The sequence below is a fragment of the Oncorhynchus clarkii genome, chromosome 18 (assembly GCF_045791955.1).
Source record: "Oncorhynchus clarkii lewisi isolate Uvic-CL-2024 chromosome 18, UVic_Ocla_1.0, whole genome shotgun sequence".
Taxonomy (NCBI): Eukaryota; Metazoa; Chordata; class Actinopteri; order Salmoniformes; family Salmonidae; genus Oncorhynchus; species Oncorhynchus clarkii.
The window spans coordinates 2,996,863-3,019,726 of NC_092164.1; the positions used below are offsets into that span (position 1 = coordinate 2,996,863).

At 41.7% G+C, this 22,864-nt stretch overlaps 1 protein-coding gene, 1 long non-coding RNA gene and 1 other non-coding gene across 6 annotated transcripts in view; 2 read left to right on the forward strand and 1 right to left on the reverse strand.

Annotated features, from left to right (window-relative positions):
* Window positions 1-442: 442 nt before the first annotated feature.
* Window positions 443-5,090, reverse strand: LOC139372901 (uncharacterized). 3 transcript variants are annotated; one of them, XR_011627489.1, is made up of 6 exons: window positions 4,600-5,083; window positions 4,205-4,392; window positions 3,698-3,781; window positions 2,228-3,376; window positions 789-1,925; window positions 443-716 (listed from the first exon to the last, which is right to left on the reverse strand). It is a non-coding gene; the product is annotated as an uncharacterized lncRNA (long non-coding RNA). The 3 variants fall into 3 exon arrangements; XR_011627490.1 differs by having other exon boundaries at window positions 4,205-4,421; XR_011627488.1 differs by lacking the exon at window positions 443-716 and having other exon boundaries at window positions 1,910-2,017; window positions 4,600-5,090.
* An 838-nt stretch (window positions 5,091-5,928) lies between these two features.
* The window catches only part of LOC139372860 (zinc finger protein 664-like), a 40,165-nt gene continuing 23,229 nt past the window's right edge, over window positions 5,929-22,864 (forward strand). Inside the window, exons 1-3 of one of the 2 annotated variants that reach the window (XM_071112700.1) lie at window positions 5,929-6,384; window positions 17,021-17,109; window positions 17,457-17,610. In XM_071112700.1, the coding sequence (XP_070968801.1) occupies window positions 17,534-17,610 (77 nt within the window). In that variant the 5' untranslated portion in view covers window positions 5,929-6,384; window positions 17,021-17,109; window positions 17,457-17,533. Of the gene's footprint in view, window positions 6,385-16,954; window positions 17,110-17,456; window positions 17,611-22,864 lie in introns of both variants that reach the window. The other variant, XM_071112699.1, reaches the window with a different exon arrangement.
* LOC139373959 (U2 spliceosomal RNA) lies at window positions 19,862-20,052 on the forward strand. The gene has a single exon (XR_011627624.1). It is a non-coding gene; the product is annotated as a U2 spliceosomal RNA (small nuclear RNA).

Here is a 22,864-nt window from a genome sequence, read left to right on the forward strand (position 1 = left end):
AAATGTACTTGTCTTTTTAAAAAACAAACATTCATAAAAAATATAATACCATCAAAATTGCAAATCCGTTCATCAAAAGAATGACACAACTATACTTATTTCTTGAATGCAAGCAGACAAAACAGAAAGTTAGTCTGTCTTTTAAAAATCCCAGTAGATCCATAAATGTTCTTTGCAGTTGTAGTATCTGGGATCTACATCTGTTTATATTAGTTACTGTGCTGTTACTAAGCAGTAATGCATTACGGCAGTGTTACGTTACTACACCTAATATGAAATGCACATGCGCACTGGAATGCCGGGAACTGTAGAGCACGAGGGGTTTTGACTAAACGAAAACTAACTGTACCCTGCCTGGTCATTTCTCCACAACACAAATATTACAGCAGTCATTAAATCATGATGATCAAAACTGGAAGTACAACGATACAAAGGTGCAGAATTATGGGCAATTACTCTCCTTTTATGCATATTTCACCAAACAATTTCATACACATCAAATTGAATTACTGATAAATGAAACATATTAATATTTGCACATTGTGTGTATGATTCATTCATCGGTATCATCACAATCCAATTCCATGTATTCAAAACATAGGCTTGTTTGCTCATAGTTTTGTAGACTTTCCATTGGCGTACAGAAACACAATCCACAACAGAAATAAGGAAAGCTGAATACAACAGGGGAACACAACTGATATGAATGTACAGGCCTTAATCAGAAAAGCGATCGCAGGCCGGAGGGAAAGCTGAATACAACAGGGGAACACAACTGATGTATAGGCCTCAATCCACACCAAAGCAAAGCTCTAGAATAGAAGGTCACGTGTTGGAGATGATGACATAGGAGTCAGCCAAAGTTACTTAGAAGTAACCCAACTTCATTCTCTGCATCTCTGAATATTTGCAATATAGTAAAAAAAATGACGAATTAGACAGTCCCCGTTAAGTAAGATCTTTTAAACAGGTCAACATTAACAAGGCCGCAGGGACAGACAGATTACCTGGACGTGTACTCAGAGCATGTCCTGACCAACTGGCAAGTATCTCCACTGACATTTTCAACCTGTCCCTGACTGAGTCTGTAATACCTACATGTTTCAAGCAGACCACCATAGTCCCTGTGCCCAAGAACACCAAGGTAACCTGCCTAAATGACAACCGACCCGTAGGACTCACGTCTGTAGCCATGAAGTGCTTTGAAAGGCTGGTCATGGCTCACATCAACACCATCATCCCCAGTCCATGCCCTGACGATTTGAGGCTGTTCTGAGGGCAAAAGGTTTTAACTGAATATTAGGAAGGTGTCCTTAATGTTTTGTACACTCAGTGAACATACACTGAAAAATATATAAATGCAACATGTCAACTGTTGGTCCCATGTTTCATGAGCTGAAATAAAATATCATGTACCTAGAATACAAGGGTTGAATTTGCACTAAACAAATTAATGTCAGATAAATCATGTCACAAATCTGGCTTATGGTTAGCCTCATATACATGATCTATTTCAAATGTAGAACATATAGCTAGCTCAACAATATGAGTTTAGCTATTGTCTGCTGCTGATGTATAATGACAAGGGGCACATTGATTGCACATGTCCATTAGGCCAGTAATGCCACCATACTGTAGACATATGGTTGCATTGGTAATGCATGCCATTATGACAAGCAGCTAAATGGATGATATCCTGAGACAGCATGACAATCAAATAAAACTGCTCAGAGAGAGATTACAACTGGACAAAAAGGTTGTTTTCATTTGAGACAGCAACACAGAAACACAGACAAGTTAGAGACAGATCCCCTTCACACCTTTTTGATTGTAGAATTCTGATCTGTAATTAATGAACATTGACACTAGTTCATCTTGGATACTATTGTAATGAAACAGCAGGGAGCAGGTCTCGAACCCTCGACCTTCGAGCCCGAGGTCCGGCGCGCTGTCGACCTTCGAACCCTCGACCTTCGAGCCCGAGGTCCGGCGCGCTGTCGACCTTCGAACCCTCGACCTTCGAGCCCGAGGTCCGGCGTGCTGTCGACCTTCGAACCCTCGACCTTCGAGCCCGAGGTCCGGCGCGCTGTCGACCTTCGAACCTTCGAGCCCGAGGTCCGGCGCGCTGTCGACCTTCGAACCATCGACCTTCGAGGTCCGGCGCGCTGTCGTCCTTCGAACCCTCGACCTTCGAGCCCGAGGTTCGGTGCGCTGTCGACCTTCGAACCTTCGAGCCCGAGGTCCGGCGCGCTGTCGACTGCCACAAAAGCATGCTCGCTCCAGCGGCAGAGTCGATTTCCGCGCTTATAAACCCAGGGTCGTTACGATGTTTTTACGTTACAATTAAAACAAGTTTAAACAATTAATAAAAAAGTTATGAATCAACATATAATTTGAATGTAGAAATAAGCTACCTTGTTTGTAAATGTTAGACATCTTAGTAAGTTTGCTATTATTACTAAAGCTTCAATTTTAGAAAAACAAAAATATCCATACCAGAGGTGGCCAACCTTGATCCTCCCTGATATACTGGGTGAGCAGACTTCTATTCCAGCCCAACAATAATACACATGATTATCAAGTCATTAGGATTGATACGTTTGTATCAGGTGTGTTAGTGCAGGGTGGGAAGAGACGCCTGCACACCCAGCAGACCTCCAGGAGCAGGATTCGCCTGCTACTGTTGTAATACCCCCAAGCCATAAGACTCATGAACAGGTAACCAAATGGTTACCTGGACTATTTGCATTGTGTCCCCCCCCCAACCCCTCTTTTACACTGCTGCTACTCTCTGTTTATCTTATATACATAGTCACTTTAACTATACATTCATGTGCATACTCCCTCAATTGGCCCGACCAAGCAGTGCTCCCACACATTGGCTAACAGGGCTATCTGCATTGTGTCCCACCATCCGCCAACCCCTCTTTTTACGCTACTGCTACACTCTGTTCATCATATAGGCATAGTCACTTTAACCATACCTACATGTACATACTACCTCAATAAGCCTGACTAACAGGTGTCTGTATATAGCCTTGCTACTCTTATTTTCAAATGTCTTTTTACTGTTGTTTTATTTATTTACTTATCTACACACACACACACCTTTTTTTTCACACTATTGGTTAGAGCCTGTAAGTAAGCATTTCACTGTAAGGTCCTGTTGTATTCGGGGCACGTGACAAATAAACTTTGATTTGATTTAATACGTTTGTAGCCTACATTGTGTGTGAATTTTAACTGTATTGTTGTGTACAACATGTGCTAACATAAGTACCCACAAATCCTATGGCATACAAGGATGGGCCTGCAGTCTCTTGGACCTTCACTGGGATCTCTTCATCTGCAGACAGGCTTTCACAGCTCTCCATATCTGAGGACAGACATCAAAGAATCAAGCTTCATTATATTCCAATTAGACAGCCCTGACTATTATCTCTGTCTGTCTTCATAGTTTTCCTTTTCTGACAGCTGGAGCAGAAAATCCTTTCACCCTCTTCCATTGCTGATATCTACAAACGCATCTGGAAAATGAGTTTTTAATTTACAATGATAAATAGGTGAACATTACGATAACAAGCTAATATGGCGTTAGCCAGCTGATATTTAACTTAACACTAGTATGTAAAATTGCTAGCTAGCAGCTCATCAGCCAACATTACTTGAATAGGTTCTGCTTCTGGTCAAAACCTACCGTGAGTCGAACCAAAAGTCCACACCGCACACCTCTTCTCAGTCTGCTGCGCCCTGGAGTAGCACCTGGGATCAGTTGAATTGCCTCATGGGGTACAAACAAAGGATCCAATTCAGGAAAGTTGTATTTCAGGTAGGAATGCTGGTGAGTGACTGCCGATCCAATAACCAAAAGTTATTTTCAGCTGTAGGTAATAATTGTCACGTTCTGACCTTAGTTCCTTTGTTTTGTCTTTGTTTTAGTATGGTCAGGGCGTGAGTTGGGTGGGTTGTCTATGTTAGTTTTTCTATGATTTGCTATTTCTCTATTTGTCCTGGTATGGTTCTCAATCAGAGGCAGCTGTCAATCGTTGTCCCTGATTGAGAACCCTATTTAGGGAGCCGGTTTTCTATTGTGTTGCGTGGGTGATTGTTTTGTGTCTACAACAGACAGGACTGTTTCATTCATTCTCCTTTGTTATTTTGTTTAGTGTTCTCATGATAATAAATTATCAATATGGACACTTACCACGCTGCACCTTGGTCCTCCTCTTCTTCCACCACCAACGGCCGTTACAGAATCACCCACCACCAAAGTTATCACCCCAAAGCCTGTTACAACTGACCCGGAAGGTGGGGGAATTTGGAACATCTCACCCCAAGGCCTGTTACAATTGACCTGGGAGGTGGGGGAATTTGGAACATGTCACACCTTGTCTGTTTGATTTAGAGAGATAAAACCAATACTACTTTGTAACAGACAGATGTTCCTATTCACATTTTGAATGTACTAGCTCAAAATAATCTGAGATGTTGACAAAAAATGCAACCATCCCCTATATCCTCTACACTAAATCACAAATTTTTATGTAAATCCATTTTTTTATAGAAGGGTCCAGACAGTATTTTTGTGATTTCACATACTTTTGAGAACCTTACCACAACCAGCAAATCGCGCCCTCATCCTTGTTTAGCAGTATGGGGGTGGGGAAAAAATGAAGTCTCCAAAACCCCCGAAATACGTCCTTTTAGAAACGGCAAAGCTCCCATGATAGTGATGCGGGTCTTTAGATGTTGTACACATGAAATTGTGTCGTTCCGAGCAACGTTTTAATCAATGCTGTTTTATGACTGTTCGGGGTTTGGGAGAGGAAATCCAATAATTCCTTCAGTTTAAAAAAATAACCGCCATCTTGCGGGAACACTCAGGTCTCTTCTCGTTGTCATCAAACACCACGTGACTGGGGGACTACCGTAAACTACATAATAATGTGACAGAGGCAAATAAGAACGCTGTTCTTTATCTCCTAACGTATTGCACAAGTTAACTGCAGGCATTTACTTAAAAAGTAGCTACAAATATTTTACTGAGAAGAGAATAGTTTCAACGGTATTGAAAAACCATCCTATGGCTTTTTCTCAAGTATTCTGGTATATACGGAATTACGCCCAAGCCTAGTAACTACACAGACTCATTTCATAGAACTTCTTCACTGGTAATTTGTCTACTTCACTTCTTTAGTGTACTCTCTGATCACTCCAGATACCCCAGTTGGTTATGGAAAATATATTTCATAGCGGTTTAGATGGTACAATGATTCTCTACACAATGATTGCTTGTTTTGCCACAAACGGAACATTTTGCAACCAGGAAATTGAGGATTTGTTTGCATAGCGCATCTTTAAGCAAACCAGACGGCATGATTTTCCAGTTTTTTATTTTTATTTAATGTATTTTTATTTACGGTTTTCAGGGGCACCTTCCAACACTCAGGCATAATTTACAAATTTAGTATTTGTGTTTAGTGAGCCCGTCAGTTCAGAGGCAGTAGAAATGACAACGTGTTAATTGGGCCACATTGCTGTCCTGCCTGACCATTTGTAATGTAACCAGTGCTTTTGGGTGACAGGGAAAATGTATAGGAGTAAAAAGTACATATATTCTTTAGGAATATAGGGGAGTAAAAGTTGCCAGAAAATATCAATAGTAAAGTACGGATACCCCAAAAAAACTAGGGGGCACTATTTTTATTTTTGGAAAAATAACGTTCCCAAAGTAAACAAGCTATTTTGTCAGGACAAGATGCTAGAATACGCATTTCCAAAACTGTAAAAATATTGTCTGTGAGTATAACAGAACTGATATTGCAGGCGAAAGCCTGAGAAAAATCCAATCAGGAAGGGACTCTTATTTAGAAACTTCTGCGTTCCTATGTGTCCCTATTGAGCAGTGAATGGGATATCAACCAGATTCCTTTTTCTATGGCTTCCCTAATGTGTCTAGTGTCACAATACATAGTTTCAGGCTTTTTATTTTGAAAAATTAGCGTGAACGACAACATTGCGTCAGCGGTCAGCTAGCTGGTGGCTCTCAGAGTGAATTGTGCGTAATAGACAAAGGCGGCCATTGTGCCTCTCGCTCCTACTGGGAAGCCAACTTCCCCGGTTGATATATTATCGAATAGATATTTGAAAAACACCTTGAGGATTGATTATAAAAAACGTTTGCCATGTTTCTGTCGATATTATGGATCTAATTTGGAATATTTTTCGGCGTTGTCGTGACCGCAGTTTCCGGTGGATTTCTCAACCAAACGTGAAGAACAAAATGAGGTATTTCGGCTATAAAAATAATCTTTATGGGACAAAATTAACATTTGCTGTCTAACTGGGAGTCTCGTGAGTGAAAACATCCGAAGTTCATCAAAGGTAAACGATTTAATTTGATTGCTTTTCTGATTTTCGTGACCAAATTGCCTGCTGCTAGCTGGACATAATGCTATGCTAGGCTATCGATAAACTTACACAAATGCTTGTCTAGCTTTGGCTGTAAAGCATAATTTCAAAATCTGAGATGACAGGGTGATTTAACAAAAGGCTAAGATGTGTTTCACTATATTTCACTTGTGATTTTCTGAATATTTTCTAGTAACATTTTTGGTCAGTTGCGTTATGCTAATTAGTGTCAGTTGATGACAATTCTCCCGAATCTGGGAGGGGTAGTTCTAAGTTAAAGGAGAAGTTTCCTGTTTTACAACAACTCAGTCACACCTTGCCTGTTTGATTTAGAGATATAATACCAATACTAATTTGTCGCAGACAGTTGTTCCTATCACATTTTGAATGTAGTAGCTCAAACAATCTCTGATTGGCAGCTTAGTGGAATGTTGGACTAGTAACCGGAAGGTTGCAAGTTCAAACCCCCGAGCTGACATGGTACAAATCTGTCGTTCTGCCCCTGAACAGGCAGTTAACCCACTGTTCCTAGGCCGTCATTGAAAATAAGAATTTGTTCTTAACTGACTTGCCTGGTTAAATAAAACATTATAAAAGACATGTGAAACCTTCTCCCATTAAAGGAGAAGTGTCCTATTTCACTATTTTTTTATGTAAGGGTTCAAACACTTTTTGTGATTTTACATGTTTTTGAGAACCTTACCCCAACCAGCGAATCACTTCCTCATCCTTGCTTAGCAGTATGGGGCCCCCCAAAAAACATGTGAAGTTCCAGACACTTGTTGAATCTATGCCATAGCGCATTGAAGCTGTTCTGGTGGCTCGTGGTGGAGCAAAACACTATTAGAATAGAATAAAACTTTATTGTCCAATTTTTCTTTGAAATCACCTTCATTAAAATAATCACATACATCATATTTAAACCAGTCAGTCCATCATGTTGCATACACTATCAACTTAGAGGACATACATTCACTCACAACGACTACTGTTCCAACTGCACTAGATAGATAAGTTAATATACCGATACAATTTACTTTGCATTTAGTAGTCCAACAGCACAAGTGTATTGCTTCTGTCCCTCTCCTCGTCCCTACCTGAGCTCGAACCAGGGATCCTCTGCACACACCTACAACTGCCTCCCACGAAGCATTGCTCCACAAAAGCAGTGGCCCTTGCAGAGCAAGGGAAACAACTACTTCAAGGTCTCAGAGCGAGTGACGCCACCAATTGAAACGCTATTAGCGCGCACCCCGCTAACTAGCTAGCCATTTCAAATCGGTTACACAAGGAACGAATGAATGTTTGAACACGTTCTTCTTGGCGATGGGCGTTCTTAACCGTCAGACTGAAGGGAAACCTCTCGAACTGCGGGTGTAGACGGTGGGAGGGGTCGCCAACGACAGCCAGTGCCGCCTTTTTGGTTGCATTGTGGAACAGACTGCTCAAATGTGCCTGTGGTCGACCAATTGCTTTGCTGGCTGTGTTTACTATTCTGGTCAATTTGCTTTTGCGCCTCACACTCAGATTACCATACCAGACTGTCATATTGAACGTGAGGATGCTCTCTACCAGCTCAGATTACCTTACCAGAATGTCATATTGAACGTTTGGATGCTCTCTACCAGCTCAGATTACCATACCAGAATGTCATATTGAACGTTTGGATGCTCTCTACCAGCTCAGATTACCAGACTGTCATATTGAACGTTAGGATGCTCTCTACCAGCTCAGATTACCATACCAGACTGTCATATTGAACGTTAGGATGCTCTCTACCAGCTCAGATTACCATACCAGACTGTCATATTGAACGTTAGGATGCTCTCTACCAGCTCAGATTACCATACCAGACTGTCATATTGAACGTTAGGATGCTCTCTACCAGCTCAGATTACCATACCAGACTGTCATATTGAACGTTAGGATGCTCTCTACCAGCTCAGATTACCATACCAGACTGTCATATTGAACGTTAGGATGCTCTCTACCAGCTCAGATTACCATACCAGACTGTCATATTGAACGTTAGGATGCTCTCTACCAGCTCAGATTACCATACCAGACTGTCATATTGAACGTTAGGATGCTCTCTACCAGCTCAGATTACCATACCAGACTGTCATATTGAACGTTAGGATGCTCTCTACCAGCTCAGATTACCATACCAGACTGTCATATTGAACGTTAGGATGCCCTCTACCAGCTCAGATTACCATACCAGACTGTCATATTGAACGTTAGGATGCTCTCTACCAGCTCAGATTACCATACCAGACTGTCATATTGAACGTTAGGATGCTCTCTACCAGCTCAGATTACCATACCAGACTGTCATATTGAACGTTAGGATGCTCTCTACCAGCTCAGATTACCATACCAGACTGTCATATTGAACGTTCGGATGCTCTCTACCAGCTCAGATTACCATACCAGACTGTCATATTGAACGTTAGGATGCTCTCTACCAGCTCAGATTACCATACCAGACTGTCATATTGAACGTTAGGATGCTCTCTACCAGCTCAGATTACCATACCAGACTGTCATATTGAACGTTAGGATGCTCTCTACCAGCTCAGATTACCATACCAGACTGTCATATTGAACGTTAGGATGCTCTCTACCAGCTCAGATTACCATACCAGACTGTCATATTGAACGTTAGGATGCTCTCTACCAGCTCAGATTACCATACCAGACTGTCATATTGAACGTTAGGATGCTCTCTACCAGCTCAGATTACCATACCAGACTGTCATATTGAACGTTAGGATGCTCTCTACCAGCTCAGATTACCATACCAGACTGTCATATTGAACGTTAGGATGCTCTCTACCAGCTCAGATTACCATACCAGACTGTCATATTGAACGTTAGGATGCTCTCTACCAGCTCAGATTACCATACCAGACTGTCATATTGAACGTTAGGATGCTCTCTACCAGCTCAGATTACCATACCAGACTGTCATATTGAACGTTAGGATGCTCTCTACCAGCTCAGATTACCATACCAGACTGTCATATTGAACGTTAGGATGCTCTCTACCAGCTCAGATTACCATACCAGACTGTCATATTGAACGTTAGGATGCTCTCTACCAGCTCAGATTACCATACCAGACTGTCATATTGAACGTTAGGATGCTCTCTACCAGCTCAGATTACCATACTGTCATATTGAACGTTAGGATGCTCTCTACCAGCTCAGATTACCATACTGTCATATTGAACGTTAGGATGCTCTCTACCAGCTCAGATTACCATACTGTCATATTGAACGTTAGGATGCTCTCTACCAGCTCAGATTACCATACCAGACTGTCATATTGAACGTTAGGATGCTCTCTACCAGCTCAGATTACCATACCAGACTGTCATATTGAACGTGAGGATGCTCTCTACCAGCTCAGATTACCAGACTGTCATATTGAACGTTAGGATGCTCTCTACCAGCTCAGATTACCATACCAGACTGTCATATTGAACGTTAGGATGCTCTCTACCAGCTCAGATTACCATACCAGACTGTCATATTGAACGTTAGGATGCTCTCTACCAGCTTAGATTACCATACCAGACTGTCATATTGAACGTTAGGATGCTCTCTACCAGCTCAGATTACCATACCAGACTGTCATATTGAACGTTAGGATGCTCTCTACCAGCTCAGATTACCATACCAGACTGTCATATTGAACGTTAGGATGCTCTCTACCAGCTCAGATTACCATACCAGACTGTCATATTGAACGTTAGGATGCTCTCTACCAGCTCAGATTACCATACCAGACTGTCATATTGAACGTTAGGATGCTCTCTACCAGCTCAGATTACCATACCAGACTGTCATATTGAACGTTAGGATGCTCTCTACCAGCTCAGATTACCATACCAGACTGTCATATTGAACGTGAGGATGCTCTCTACCAGCTCAGATTACCATACCAGACTGTCATATTGAACGTTAGGATGCTCTCTACCAGCTCAGATTACCATACCAGACTGTCATATTGAACGTTAGGATGCTCTCTACCAGCTCAGATTACCATACCAGACTGTCATATTGAACGTTAGGATGCTCTCTACCAGCTCAGATTACCATACCAGACTGTCATATTGAACGTTAGGATGCTCTCTACCAGCTCAGATTACCATACCAGACTGTCATATTGAACGTTAGGATGCTCTCTACCAGCTCAGATTACCATACCAGACTGTCATATTGAACGTTAGGATGCTCTCTACCAGCTCAGATTACCATACCAGACTGTCATATTGAACGTTAGGATGCTCTCTACCAGCTCAGATTACCATACCAGACTGTCATATTGAACGTTAGGATGCTCTCTACCAGCTCAGATTACCATACTGTCATATTGAACGTTAGGATGCTCTCTACCAGCTCAGATTACCATACCAGACTGTCATATTGAACGTTAGGATGCTCTCTACCAGCTCAGATTACCATACCAGACTGTCATATTGAACGTTAGGATGCTCTCTACCAGCTCAGATTACCATACCAGACTGTCATATTGAACGTGAGGATGCTCTCTACCAGCTCAGATTACCATACCAGACTGTCATATTGAACGTTAGGATGCTCTCTACCAGCTCAGATTACCATACCAGACTGTCATATTGAACGTTAGGATGCTCTCTACCAGCTCAGATTACCATACTGTCATATTGAACGTTAGGATGCTCTCTACCAGCTCAGATTACCATACCAGACTGTCATATTGAACGTTAGGATGCTCTCTACCAGCTCAGATTACCATACCAGACTGTCATATTGAACGTTAGGATGCTCTCTACCAGCTCAGATTACCATACCAGACTGTCATATTGAACGTGAGGATGCTCTCTACCAGCTCAGATTACCATACCAGACTGTCATATTGAACGTTAGGATGCTCTCTACCAGCTCAGATTACCATACCAGACTGTCATATTGAACGTTAGGATGCTCTCTACCAGCTCAGATTACCATACCAGACTGTCATATTGAACGTTAGGATGCTCTCTACCAGCTCAGATTACCATACCAGACTGTCATATTGAACATTAGGATGCTCTCTACCAGCTCAGATTACCATACCAGACTGTCATATTGAACGTGAGGATGCTCTCTACCAGCTCAGATTACCATACCAGACTGTCATATTGAACGTTCGGATGCTCTCTACCAGCTCAGATTACCATACCAGACTGTCATATTGAACGTTAGGATGCTCTCTACCAGCTCAGATTACCATACTGTCATATTGAACGTTAGGATGCTCTCTACCAGCTCAGATTACCATACCAGACTGTCATATTGAATGTTAGGATGCTCTCTACCAGCTCAGATTACCATACCAGACTGTCATATTGAACGTTAGGATGCTCTCTACCAGCTCAGATTACCATACCAGACTGTCATATTGAACGTTAGGATGCTCTCTACCAGCTCAGATTACCATACCAGACTGTCATATTGAACGTTAGGATGCTCTCTACCAGCTCAGATTACCATACCAGACTGTCATATTGAACGTTAGGATGCTCTCTACCAGCTCAGATTACCATACCAGACTGTCATATTGAACGTTAAGATGCTCTCTACCAGCTCAGATTACCATACCAGACTGTCATATTGAACGTTAGGATGCTCTCTACCAGCTCAGATTACCATACCAGACTGTCATATTGAACGTTAGGATGCTCTCTACCAGCTCAGATTACCATACCAGACTGTCATATTGAACGTTAGAATGCTCTCTACCAGCTCAGATTACCATACCAGACTGTCATATTGAACGTTAGGATGCTCTCTACCAGCTCAGATTACCATACCAGACTGTCATATTGAACGTTAGGATGCTCTCTACCAGCTCAGATTACCATACTGTCATATTGAACGTTAGGATGCTCTCTACCAGCTCAGATTACCATACTGTCATATTGAACGTTAGGATGCTCTCTACCAGCTCAGATTACCATACCAGACTGTCATATTGAACGTTAGGATGCTCTCTACCAGCTCAGATTACCATACCAGACTGTCATATTGAACGTTAGGATGCTCTCTACCAGCTCAGATTACCATACCAGACTGTCATATTGAACGTTAGGATGCTCTCTACCAGCTCAGATTACCATACTGTCATATTGAACGTTAGGATGCTCTCTACCAGCTCAGATTACCATACCAGACTGTCATATTGAACGTTAGGATGCTCTCTACCAGCTCAGATTACCATACCAGACTGTCATATTGAACGTTAGGATGCTCTCTACCAGCTCAGATTACCATACCAGACTGTCATATTGAACGTTAGGATGCTCTCTACCAGCTCAGATTACCATACCAGACTGTCATATTGAACGTTAGGATGCTCTCTACCAGCTCAGATTACCATACCAGACTGTCATATTGAACGTTAGGATGCTCTCTACCAGCTCAGATTACCATACCAGACTGTCATATTGAACGTTAGGATGCTCTCTACCAGCTCAGATTACCATACCAGACTGTCATATTGAACGTTAGGATGCTCTCTACCAGCTCAGATTACCATACCAGACTGTCATATTGAACGTGAGGATGCTCTCTACCAGCTCAGATTACCATACCAGCATATGTTTTGAAAGCGATGATTATTTAGATTTCTCAACGTTAAAACACAGCGTCGGAATTGTAGTTTACACAGAGCCAAATATGGGCAAATGTAACAGCTGAAAACCCTACTTAAGGAGACCGGGGTAAAGCCAGTTTCAGGTTGGATATTCGAGCTTTCAAACCACTTGCCACAGACTACAAATAAGTGTCATGAAGTTGGAATAATTGCGCACAACATTGCACAGGTTTTATTTTCACAATTTGGACATTTATTTGCTTTTCAAAGCTAATAAACGTGGAAATGTGAGCTGCATTTTGTATTCCTATAGTTGAATTAGTTAGTCAGCGTAAACAAAGTACAGAATTTTTTTACATTTGAATTTCAATAGCTCCATGGTCATGTGACCTACTGACTTCAAACAAGTTTCAGAATGTCCACTCAGTGGGCCTACACATTACACATCCTTTTGTTTGTCCATTTTCATCTCACACAATGTTACATTAATTTGCCTGCTCTGCCCTCCTGAAGGACAGTGTCACTCACACACCAATTCACTCGGGCCTTCTCCTTGGGGCCTTCCTGACCTCCAGACAGGCCCCCCATTGACCTGGTGACCTCTGACTCCTGGCCTCTAGGCCTTCACAAAGAAAAGAGAACTCTCCCTGGGGCTCCAGCCAGCTTCTCCGGGATCAGTCGCGTTAACGCACTGGATGCCTCGCGGTGCCCGTCTCGACCAGTCAGCGGACATTCTGAAAGTAGTTTGAGGCCAGTAGGTCACATTACCAAGGAGCTATTGAAATGATAAACATTGAAAAATGTATGTAAAATCATGTGAGATGAAAATGGATAAACTTAAGGGTTTGCTATATAGAAGGGTAGTCAGCGGACATTCTGAACCTTGTTTGAGCCCAGGTCAACAGACGCCTCACGTCCTCAACTGGCAGCTTCATTAAATAGTACCCGCAAAACATGAGTCTAAACAGTGAAGAGGCGACTCCGGGATGCTGGCCTTCTAGGCAGAGTTCCTCTGTCCAGTGTCTGTGTTCTTTTGCACATCTTAATCCTTTATTGGCCAGTCTGAGATATGGCTTTTTCTTTGCAACTCTGCCTAGAAGGCCATCATACCAGAGTCGCCTCTTCACTGTTGACGTTGAGACTGGTGTTTTGCAGGTACTATTTAATGAAGCTGCCAGTTGAGGACTTGTGAGGCGTATGTTTCTCAAACTAGACACTAATGTACGTGTCCTCTTGCTCAGTTGTGCACCGGAGCCTCCCACTCATCTTTCTTTTCTGGTTAGAGCCAGTTTGCACTGTTCTGTGAAGGGAGTAGTACGAGATCGTTGTACGAGATCTTCAGTTTCTTGGTAATTTCTCACATGGAATAGCCTTCATTTCTCAGAACAAGAATAGTGACATGTTTCAGAAGAAAGTTATTTTTTTCTAGGCATTTTGAGCCTGTAATCGAACCCACAAATGCTGATGCTCCAGATACTCAACTAGTCTGAAGGACAATTTTATTGCTTCTTTAATCAGAACAACAGTTTTCAGCTGTGTTAACATAATTGCAAAATGGTTTTCTAATGATCAATTTGTCTTTTAAAATTATAAACCTGGAGTAGCTAACAACGTGCCGCTGGAACACAGGAGTGATGGTCGCTGATAATCTTGCTGCTGGTGAGTCTCTGATCCACATCTACGCAGACGACACCATTCTGTATACTTCTGGCCCTTCTTTGGACACTGTGTTAACAACCCTCCAGGCAAGCTTCAATGCCATACAACTCTCCTTCCGTGGCCTCCAATTGCTCTTAAATACAAGTAAAACTAAATGCATGCTCTTCAACCGATCGCTGCCTGCACCTGCCCGCCTGTCCAACATCACTACTCCGGATGGCTCTGACTTAGAATACGTGGACAACTACAAATACCTAAGTGTCTGGTTAGACTGTAAACTCTCCTTCCAGACCCACATCAAACATCTCCAATCTAGAATTGGCTTCCTGTTTCGCAACAAAGCATCCTTCACTCACGCTGCCAAACATACCCTTGTAAAACTGACCATCCTACCAATCCTCGACTTCGGCGATGTCATTTACAAAATAGCCTCAAATACCCTACTCAACAAATTGGATGCAGTCTATCACAGTGCAATCTGTTTTGTCACCAAAGCCCCATATACTACCCACCATTGCGACCTGTACGCTTTCGTTGGCTGGCCCTCGCTTCATACTCGTCGCCAAACCCACTGGCTCCATGTCATCTACAAGACCCTGCTAGGTAAAGTCCCCCCTTATCTCAGCTCACTGGTCACCATAGCATCACCCACCTGTAGCACGCGCTCCAGCAGGTATATCTCTCTGGTCACCCACAAAACCAATTCTTTCTTTGGCCGCCTCTCCTTCCAGTTCTCTGCTGCCAATGACTGGAACGAACTACAAAAATCTCTGAAACTGGAAACACTTATCTCCCTCACTAGATTTAAGCACCAACTGTCAGAGCAGCTCACAGATTACTGCACCTGTACATAGCCCACCTATAATTTAGCCCAAACAACTACCTCTTTCCCTACTGTATTTATTTTATTTATTTATTTTGCTCCTTTACACCCCATTATTTTTATTTCTACTTTGCACATTCTTCCACTGCAAATCTACCATTCCAGTGTTTTACTTGCTATATTGTATTTACTTTGCCACCATGGCCTTTTTTTGCCTTTACCTCCCTTTCTCACCTCATTTGCTCACATCGTATATAGACTTGTTTCTACTGTCTTATTGACTGTATGTTTGTTTTACTCCATGTGTAACTCTGTGTCGTTGTATGTGTCAAACTGCTTTGCTTTATCTTGGCCAGGTCGCAATTGTAAATGAGAACTTGTTCTCAACTTGCCTACCTGGTTAAATAAAGGTGAAATAAAAAAAATAATGGGCATCTGTAGGCCTATGAAGACATTCCATAAAAAATCTGTCGTTTCACTTAATTTACTTTAACGTTGTCAAATGAGCACCAATCGGGCTTGATAGCCAATGAGCTGGGCTTTACGGTAGTATGAGGAAACCCTGTATATGTCGGACAATTTCTGTCGCGTTACGCAGATCTGTGAGTTATGAAAACGGTGTTTTGCAAATGTTGAACTTACAATATGGCTACTAATACTGGAAAAGCTAAATCAAAGTCCAAGTATACAGATTTTGGACGATATTCTTGCAGAAAAAGGTAATAGACAACAGCTAAAGGAGAGGATGATGACATTACATTAGACTGGTAATAAAAGGTAATAGACAACAGCTAAAGGAGAGGATGATGACGTTTATATTAGACTGCTAAGTGAAATACAAGTCTTTCTATTTATATTATTTTATATTGTAAATCCTAAAGCCACAACATGTGGGGCGGCAGGGTAGCCTAGTGGTTAGGGCGTTGGACTAGTAACCGAAAGGTTACAAATCTGTCGTTCTGCCCCTGAACAGGCAGTTAACCCACTGTTCCTAGGCCGTCATTGAAAATAAGAATTTGTTCTTAACTGACTTGCCTAGTTAAATAAAGGTAAAATACATTTTTTTTAAATGTCAAAGTCAACATACAATACACGTTGGGCACCCGACTGGCGCAGTGGTCTAACACACTGCAGTACCTGGTTCGATTCCAGGCTGCATCACATCCGGCCGTGATTGGGAGTCCCATAGGGCGGCGAACAATTGTCCCAGCGTCGTCCGGGTTTGGCCGGGGTAGGCGTCATTGTAAATAATTATTTGTACTGACTTGCCTAATTTAAATAAAGGTTCATTTTAAAAGTAAATAAATTGGTACACAACCTTCACCACAGTGTTCTCCACTCAATATAATATATGTTTATAGGTGTGTTGTTGTATATTTGATGTATTGCTAAAATAAAGGTTCAATATAATAAGTAATAAACTTGAGTTCTTACAGATTTTGCTTTAGTGATAAAGACTGACTACAAAGAGACCACATTCAAGTCCTCCATCCCCCACTTAGAGTGACTGCTGCTCTCTCTGGCTCCACAACAAACCCCCGCCCGGCCATCAAGAGGTGTGAATACCCAGCCAGCCTACAAGTAGAGGATGGTAAGTGCTTTACAGCAGAAAGAGACTTGGGACCAGCAGCACAATCTTGTGTTTAGGGCGTAAGTAAGTACAGTCATTGTAAATAATGTGTACATTTTGTTATTTTAATTACATTTTTTAAAACTTTGTTTGTGTACCTTATGAAATTAGATCAGTGTTGGCTGCTAACTTGGTCATTATCTTAAATATTTCACCTATGTGTTTGGAGAGGGGCTGGCTGGGGGTGAGGAAAGAGACTGTCTGTAATGGTACTCTTATCTTTATATTGTGGAATAGGGTGCCATTTTGGATTCAACCTAAGTTCATTCTGGTAATATTTATGAGGTGTTCCCCATCTCTCCTTGCAGCCATTCGATGAGACGGGCCGTAGAACCAGCGCTATGAAGAGCACCAATCGGGATGCGTCTGTTCTCCACTCTGGAAAATGGGACAGGGTCCACTCTTGCTGAGGACGTCCTGGATGAAAGAAGGCATGGAGAACAGCCCCCTGAGATACTACAGGTGATAACATTTTACCTCTCATTCTGGAAGGAGGGAGAAAAGGAGGTAGGTAGGGAGGGAGGTAGAGAACACCTCTGTGTTTGGAGACATTGGATCAGCATTCTTGTCTGGTCTCCTGTTAGCACATTTTATGTAGGGAAGCAAATGATCCAAAATGTTTTGACATTCCTGGGAGTGTGTAAACTTGTATTTTTTATGGGCATAGCATTTTTGAATGTTTTCTATAGTTTTATATTCTTGAAAATGTATCAATTTACCAATTTGACCACTTGGAGGCCACTTGGGTACATTTGGGCAAATCGTGAAGGACACCTGGGTGACTTCATAGTACATTTCATGCAACTTGCTTATTAGTCTTCCAGTTATCAGTCTGAAACTTTGCACATACACTGCTGCCCTCTTGTGGACACATCTAAATTACAACCAGAGTCGTGACTAGATTTGGGTCCTTTCTGTTGCATTTCAAAGATGGTGGTACAAAACAATACAAACAGTTGTTTTTTTCTTTTCTGCTACCAGATCTATTATACTCTCCTACATTCAATTCACATTTCCACAAACCTCAAAGTGTTTCTTTTCAAATGGTATCAAGAATATGCATATCCTTGTTTCAGGTCCTGAGCTACAGGCAGATAGATTTTGGTTTGTCATTTTAGGTGAAAATTGGAAAAACGGGGCTATCCCTTTAATGGACTAAATTAGCTTTTTCTTTCAAAAACAATCATTTCTAAGTGACCCCAAACTTATGTTATGTATGTATGTATGTATGTCTGTATGTATGTCACAAGAGTAAGTACACCCCTCACATTTCTGTAAATATTTGAGTATATCTTTTCATGTGACAACACTGAAGAAATGACACTTTGCTACAATGTAAAGTAGTGAGTGTACAGCTTGTATAACAGTGTAAATTTGCTGTCCCCTCAAAATAACTCAACACACAGCCATTAATGTCTAAACCGCTGGCAACAAAAGTGAGTACACCCCTAAGTGAAATATCCAAAATAACCAGTGATCCGGGTCAACAGCATCAATGTAACGGTATAACTTTGATCTGTCCCCTCGCCCCTACCCAGGCGTGAACCAGGGACCCTCTGCACACATCAACAACAGTCACCCACGAAGCATCGTTACCCATCGCTCCACAAAAGCCGCGGCCCTTGCAGAGCAAGGGGAACCACTACTTCAAGGTCTCAGAGCAAGTGACGTCACCGATTGAAACGCGAACACCGGTAACTAGCTAGCCGTTTCACATCCGTTACACTCGGGGGGGCTGAAAGGACAACGACCGTAATACCTGTGCATTCCATGGCGTTGAAGGAGAGACGGTTCTGGTCAAACACAGAGCCAGGAGACAGCAGTCACACACAGCATCAAGTAATGTTACAGAATAAGCAGCCCATTCATTCCAGTAGGCCCCATGAAGTCAGAACAATACAAAAAGCACAACCATTTCATTTCCAAAATGGAATTTTACCACCATGATATGACATTTCTTGTAGTGACTGAGTAAGCCTAAATGTAAAAGTAAGCCTCAAAAGTGCCACCTTTATTATGAGGAGGAAACATTTAGGCAGCCAGGACCATAGGCCAGGACCGCTCTGGCCTAAGCTCTCACTTCAGTCCAGTGCCATGGATGGACATCTTTGAAGTTTGTCCTCTAGTAATTTAGGAGGGCAACTTTATGAAGGCCTCCTCACAATGGCCTTATCCTACAACGCTCAACAGAAGAAAAAAATACATAGGCTATTTTTGTTCACATTTCTTGCATTGATGTATTGAAGTCATGCAGTTTGATGTACAACACGGGACAGCTTGGAAAAAGCAACGGTCGGTGGAACTCTGGCGCCATCAAGTGGACAAATTGCTTCAGTTCCGTTGTGGCAGAAACGCTACCAGAGATATTTGATACAAGATCTAATTGTATGTCTATATTATCTCCAAATTGTTTCTCTCCACCCCCACCCGTGATATGTTATTATTCCAATTAAGCTGTTAATATGGTTTTAATTTAACAACGCATTCTCTCATTTCTGATTGGAGGGCGGATGACCACATGACTTTAGAACCTTCAACTGTGTTACTTTGTAACAGTCAAACCTGGTGATCAACTCGCAATCCATGCCGCCATTTATTTAAAGCATCATCTTTTTTTATGGGGGAAAATAGTATACAGAGCTCATTTTGGTGTAAAAATCGTCGAATTTGACGTGTCGGAGAACGGCCACTTCCTCCCGAAACCATTGTGGGTATCGCTTCTCGGCCTTTTGGCTAAGATCAAGTGTAGTATCTGTTCTTATCAGTTTAATATCTGATACGTCCCCTATCTGGGGACCATATATTAAATTGATTTTTGGAATAGGGAGATGGAATAGGGGCTTGCTCCGTCCACTCCACGCATCGACCTGGTATTGCAGTACCTCCAGGAACGGTGCACCCCCTGTCGTTGTAAATATAAATCAAGCATGGTTTCGTTTTAGTCTATATTGTAGTGTCACATTGTCACACACACAGTTCATCTTAGAGTCAGTGGTGGCTAGACAGTGTTGGTCAAGTCGATCACCGTTATATTGAGCTGATGTGAATGGTGCGTTAATCTTTAAAAAAAAGTTTGTCACGTAGATGGGACACGGGGTGTAAACGGTACAGTGAAATGCTTACTTGCAAGCTCTCCTCAACAGCGCAATACACACGATCAAACACAAATAGCTAAGTACTAAAGTAGTCAAAAACACTTATGATTTGGATATATATACACAAGAAGACTATACAGTATAAACTATGAAATGTGCTAAAGTCATGTTCTGGTAACATGGACTGCCTCACATACCGGTAACGTTATCTGATGTATTTGTCTGAAGTCAATATTTGATAGGCCTGCTATTTTCACAAGACTCAAATATATGTCGTTAAATGTATACAAGGTTTGTAACTCATCTGCCTGTGTTAAAGTAACTATGTATGTTTATCCCATTATTTCTATGATCTCACACTGCACTTTTTCAAGTGACAAAAACTTGATATAGCGTAGCAAGAGTTATTCCTTCGCTTACGGCATTATTACAGATCATATATGCACCATACAGTCACTGGCTTTACGGCCATATCAGTCTCAATACGCCTGGTCTCGGAAGCTAAGCAGGGTCGGGCCTGGTTAGTACTTACCAGGTGCAGTAAGTTATTTTGTCCAGCAGGGTGTACTCTTGTACTATTTAATCAGGGAGCAACCGTCTTTATGTATTACAGTTTCTCATAATCGCCTACAATCATTTTTTGGAACAATGAGTCCACAAAACACAACTTTTGCAAAACAGTAAATGCTTTTTGAAAATGTACTTGTCTTTTTAAAAAACAAACATTCATAAAAAATATAATACCATCAAAATTGCAAATCCGTTCATCAAAAGAATGACACAACTATACTTATTTCTTGAATGCAAGCAGACAAAACAGAAAGTTAGTCTGTCTTTTAAAAATCCCAGTAGATCCATAAATGTTCTTTGCAGTTGTAGTATCTGGGATCTACATCTGTTTATATTAGTTACTGTGCTGTTACTAAGCAGTAATGCATTACGGCAGTGTTACGTTACTACACCTAATATGAAATGCACATGCGCACTGGAATGCCGGGAACTGTAGAGCACGAGGGGTTTTGACTAAACGAAAACTAACTGTACCCTGCCTGGTCATTTCTCCACAACACAAATATTACAGCAGTTATTAAATCATGATGATCAAAACTGGAAGTACAACGATACAAAGGTGCAGAATTATGGGCAATTACTCTCCTTTTATGCATATTTCACCAAACAATTTCATACACATCAAATTTAATTACTGATAAATGAAACATATTAATATTTGCACATTGTGTGTATGATTCATTCATCGGTATCATCACAATCCAATTCCATGTATTCAAAACATAGGCTTGTTTGCTCATAGTTTTGTAGACTTTCCATTGGCGTACAGAAACACAATCCACAACAGAAATAAGGAAAGCTGAATACAACAGGGGAACACAACTGATATGAATGTACAGGCCTTAATCAGAAAAGCGATCGCAGGCCGGAGGGAAAGCTGAATACAACAGGGGAACACAACTGATGTATAGGCCTCAATCCACACCAAAGCAAAGCTCTAGAATAGAAGGTCACGTGTTGGAGATGATGACATAGGAGTCAGCCAAAGTTACTTAGAAGTAACCCAACTTCATTCTCTGCATCTCTGAATATTTGCAATATAGTAAAAAAAATGACGAATTAGACAGTCCCCGTTAAGTAAGATCTTTTAAACAGGTCAACATTAACAAGGCCGCAGGGACAGACAGATTACCTGGACGTGTACTCAGAGCATGTCCTGACCAACTGGCAAGTATCTCCACTGACATTTTCAACCTGTCCCTGACTGAGTCTGTAATACCTACATGTTTCAAGCAGACCACCATAGTCCCTGTGCCCAAGAACACCAAGGTAACCTGCCTAAATGACAACCGACCCGTAGGACTCACGTCTGTAGCCATGAAGTGCTTTGAAAGGCTGGTCATGGCTCACATCAACACCATCATCCCCAGTCCATGCCCTGACGATTTGAGGCTGTTCTGAGGGCAAAAGGTTTTAACTGAATATTAGGAAGGTGTCCTTAATGTTTTGTACACTCAGTGAACATACACTGAAAAATATAAAAAATATATGAGGGCAAAGGGGGTGCAACTCAGTATTAAACTTGTTATGGCTGGGGGCAGTATCGAGTAGCTTGGATGAAAAAGGTGCCCAGAGTAAACTGTCTGCTACTCAGGCTCAGTTGCTAATATATGCATATTATTAGTAGATTTGGATAGAAAACACTGAAGTTTCTAAAACTGTTTGAATGATGTCTGAGTATAACAGAACTCATATGGCAGGCAAAGACCTGGGAAAAAATCCAAACAGGAAGTGGGAAATCTGAGGCTTGTAGTTTTTCAACTCAACTGGATATTGGTCATCTTGCACTTCCTAAGGCTTCCACTAGATGTCAACAGTCTCTAGAACCTTGTTTGATGCTTCTACTGTGAAGTGGGGCTGAATAAGAGGGGAATGAGTCAGAGGTCTGCCCGAGTCCCACGAGCTGACCACGGGCGTTCATGTGAAAGTTAGCTTGCTTTCCATTGCAGTTCTACAGACAAAGGAATTCTCCGGTTGGATCATTATGTTAGATTTATGTTAAAAACATCCTAAAGATTGATTCTATACATCGTTTGACATGTTTCTATGGA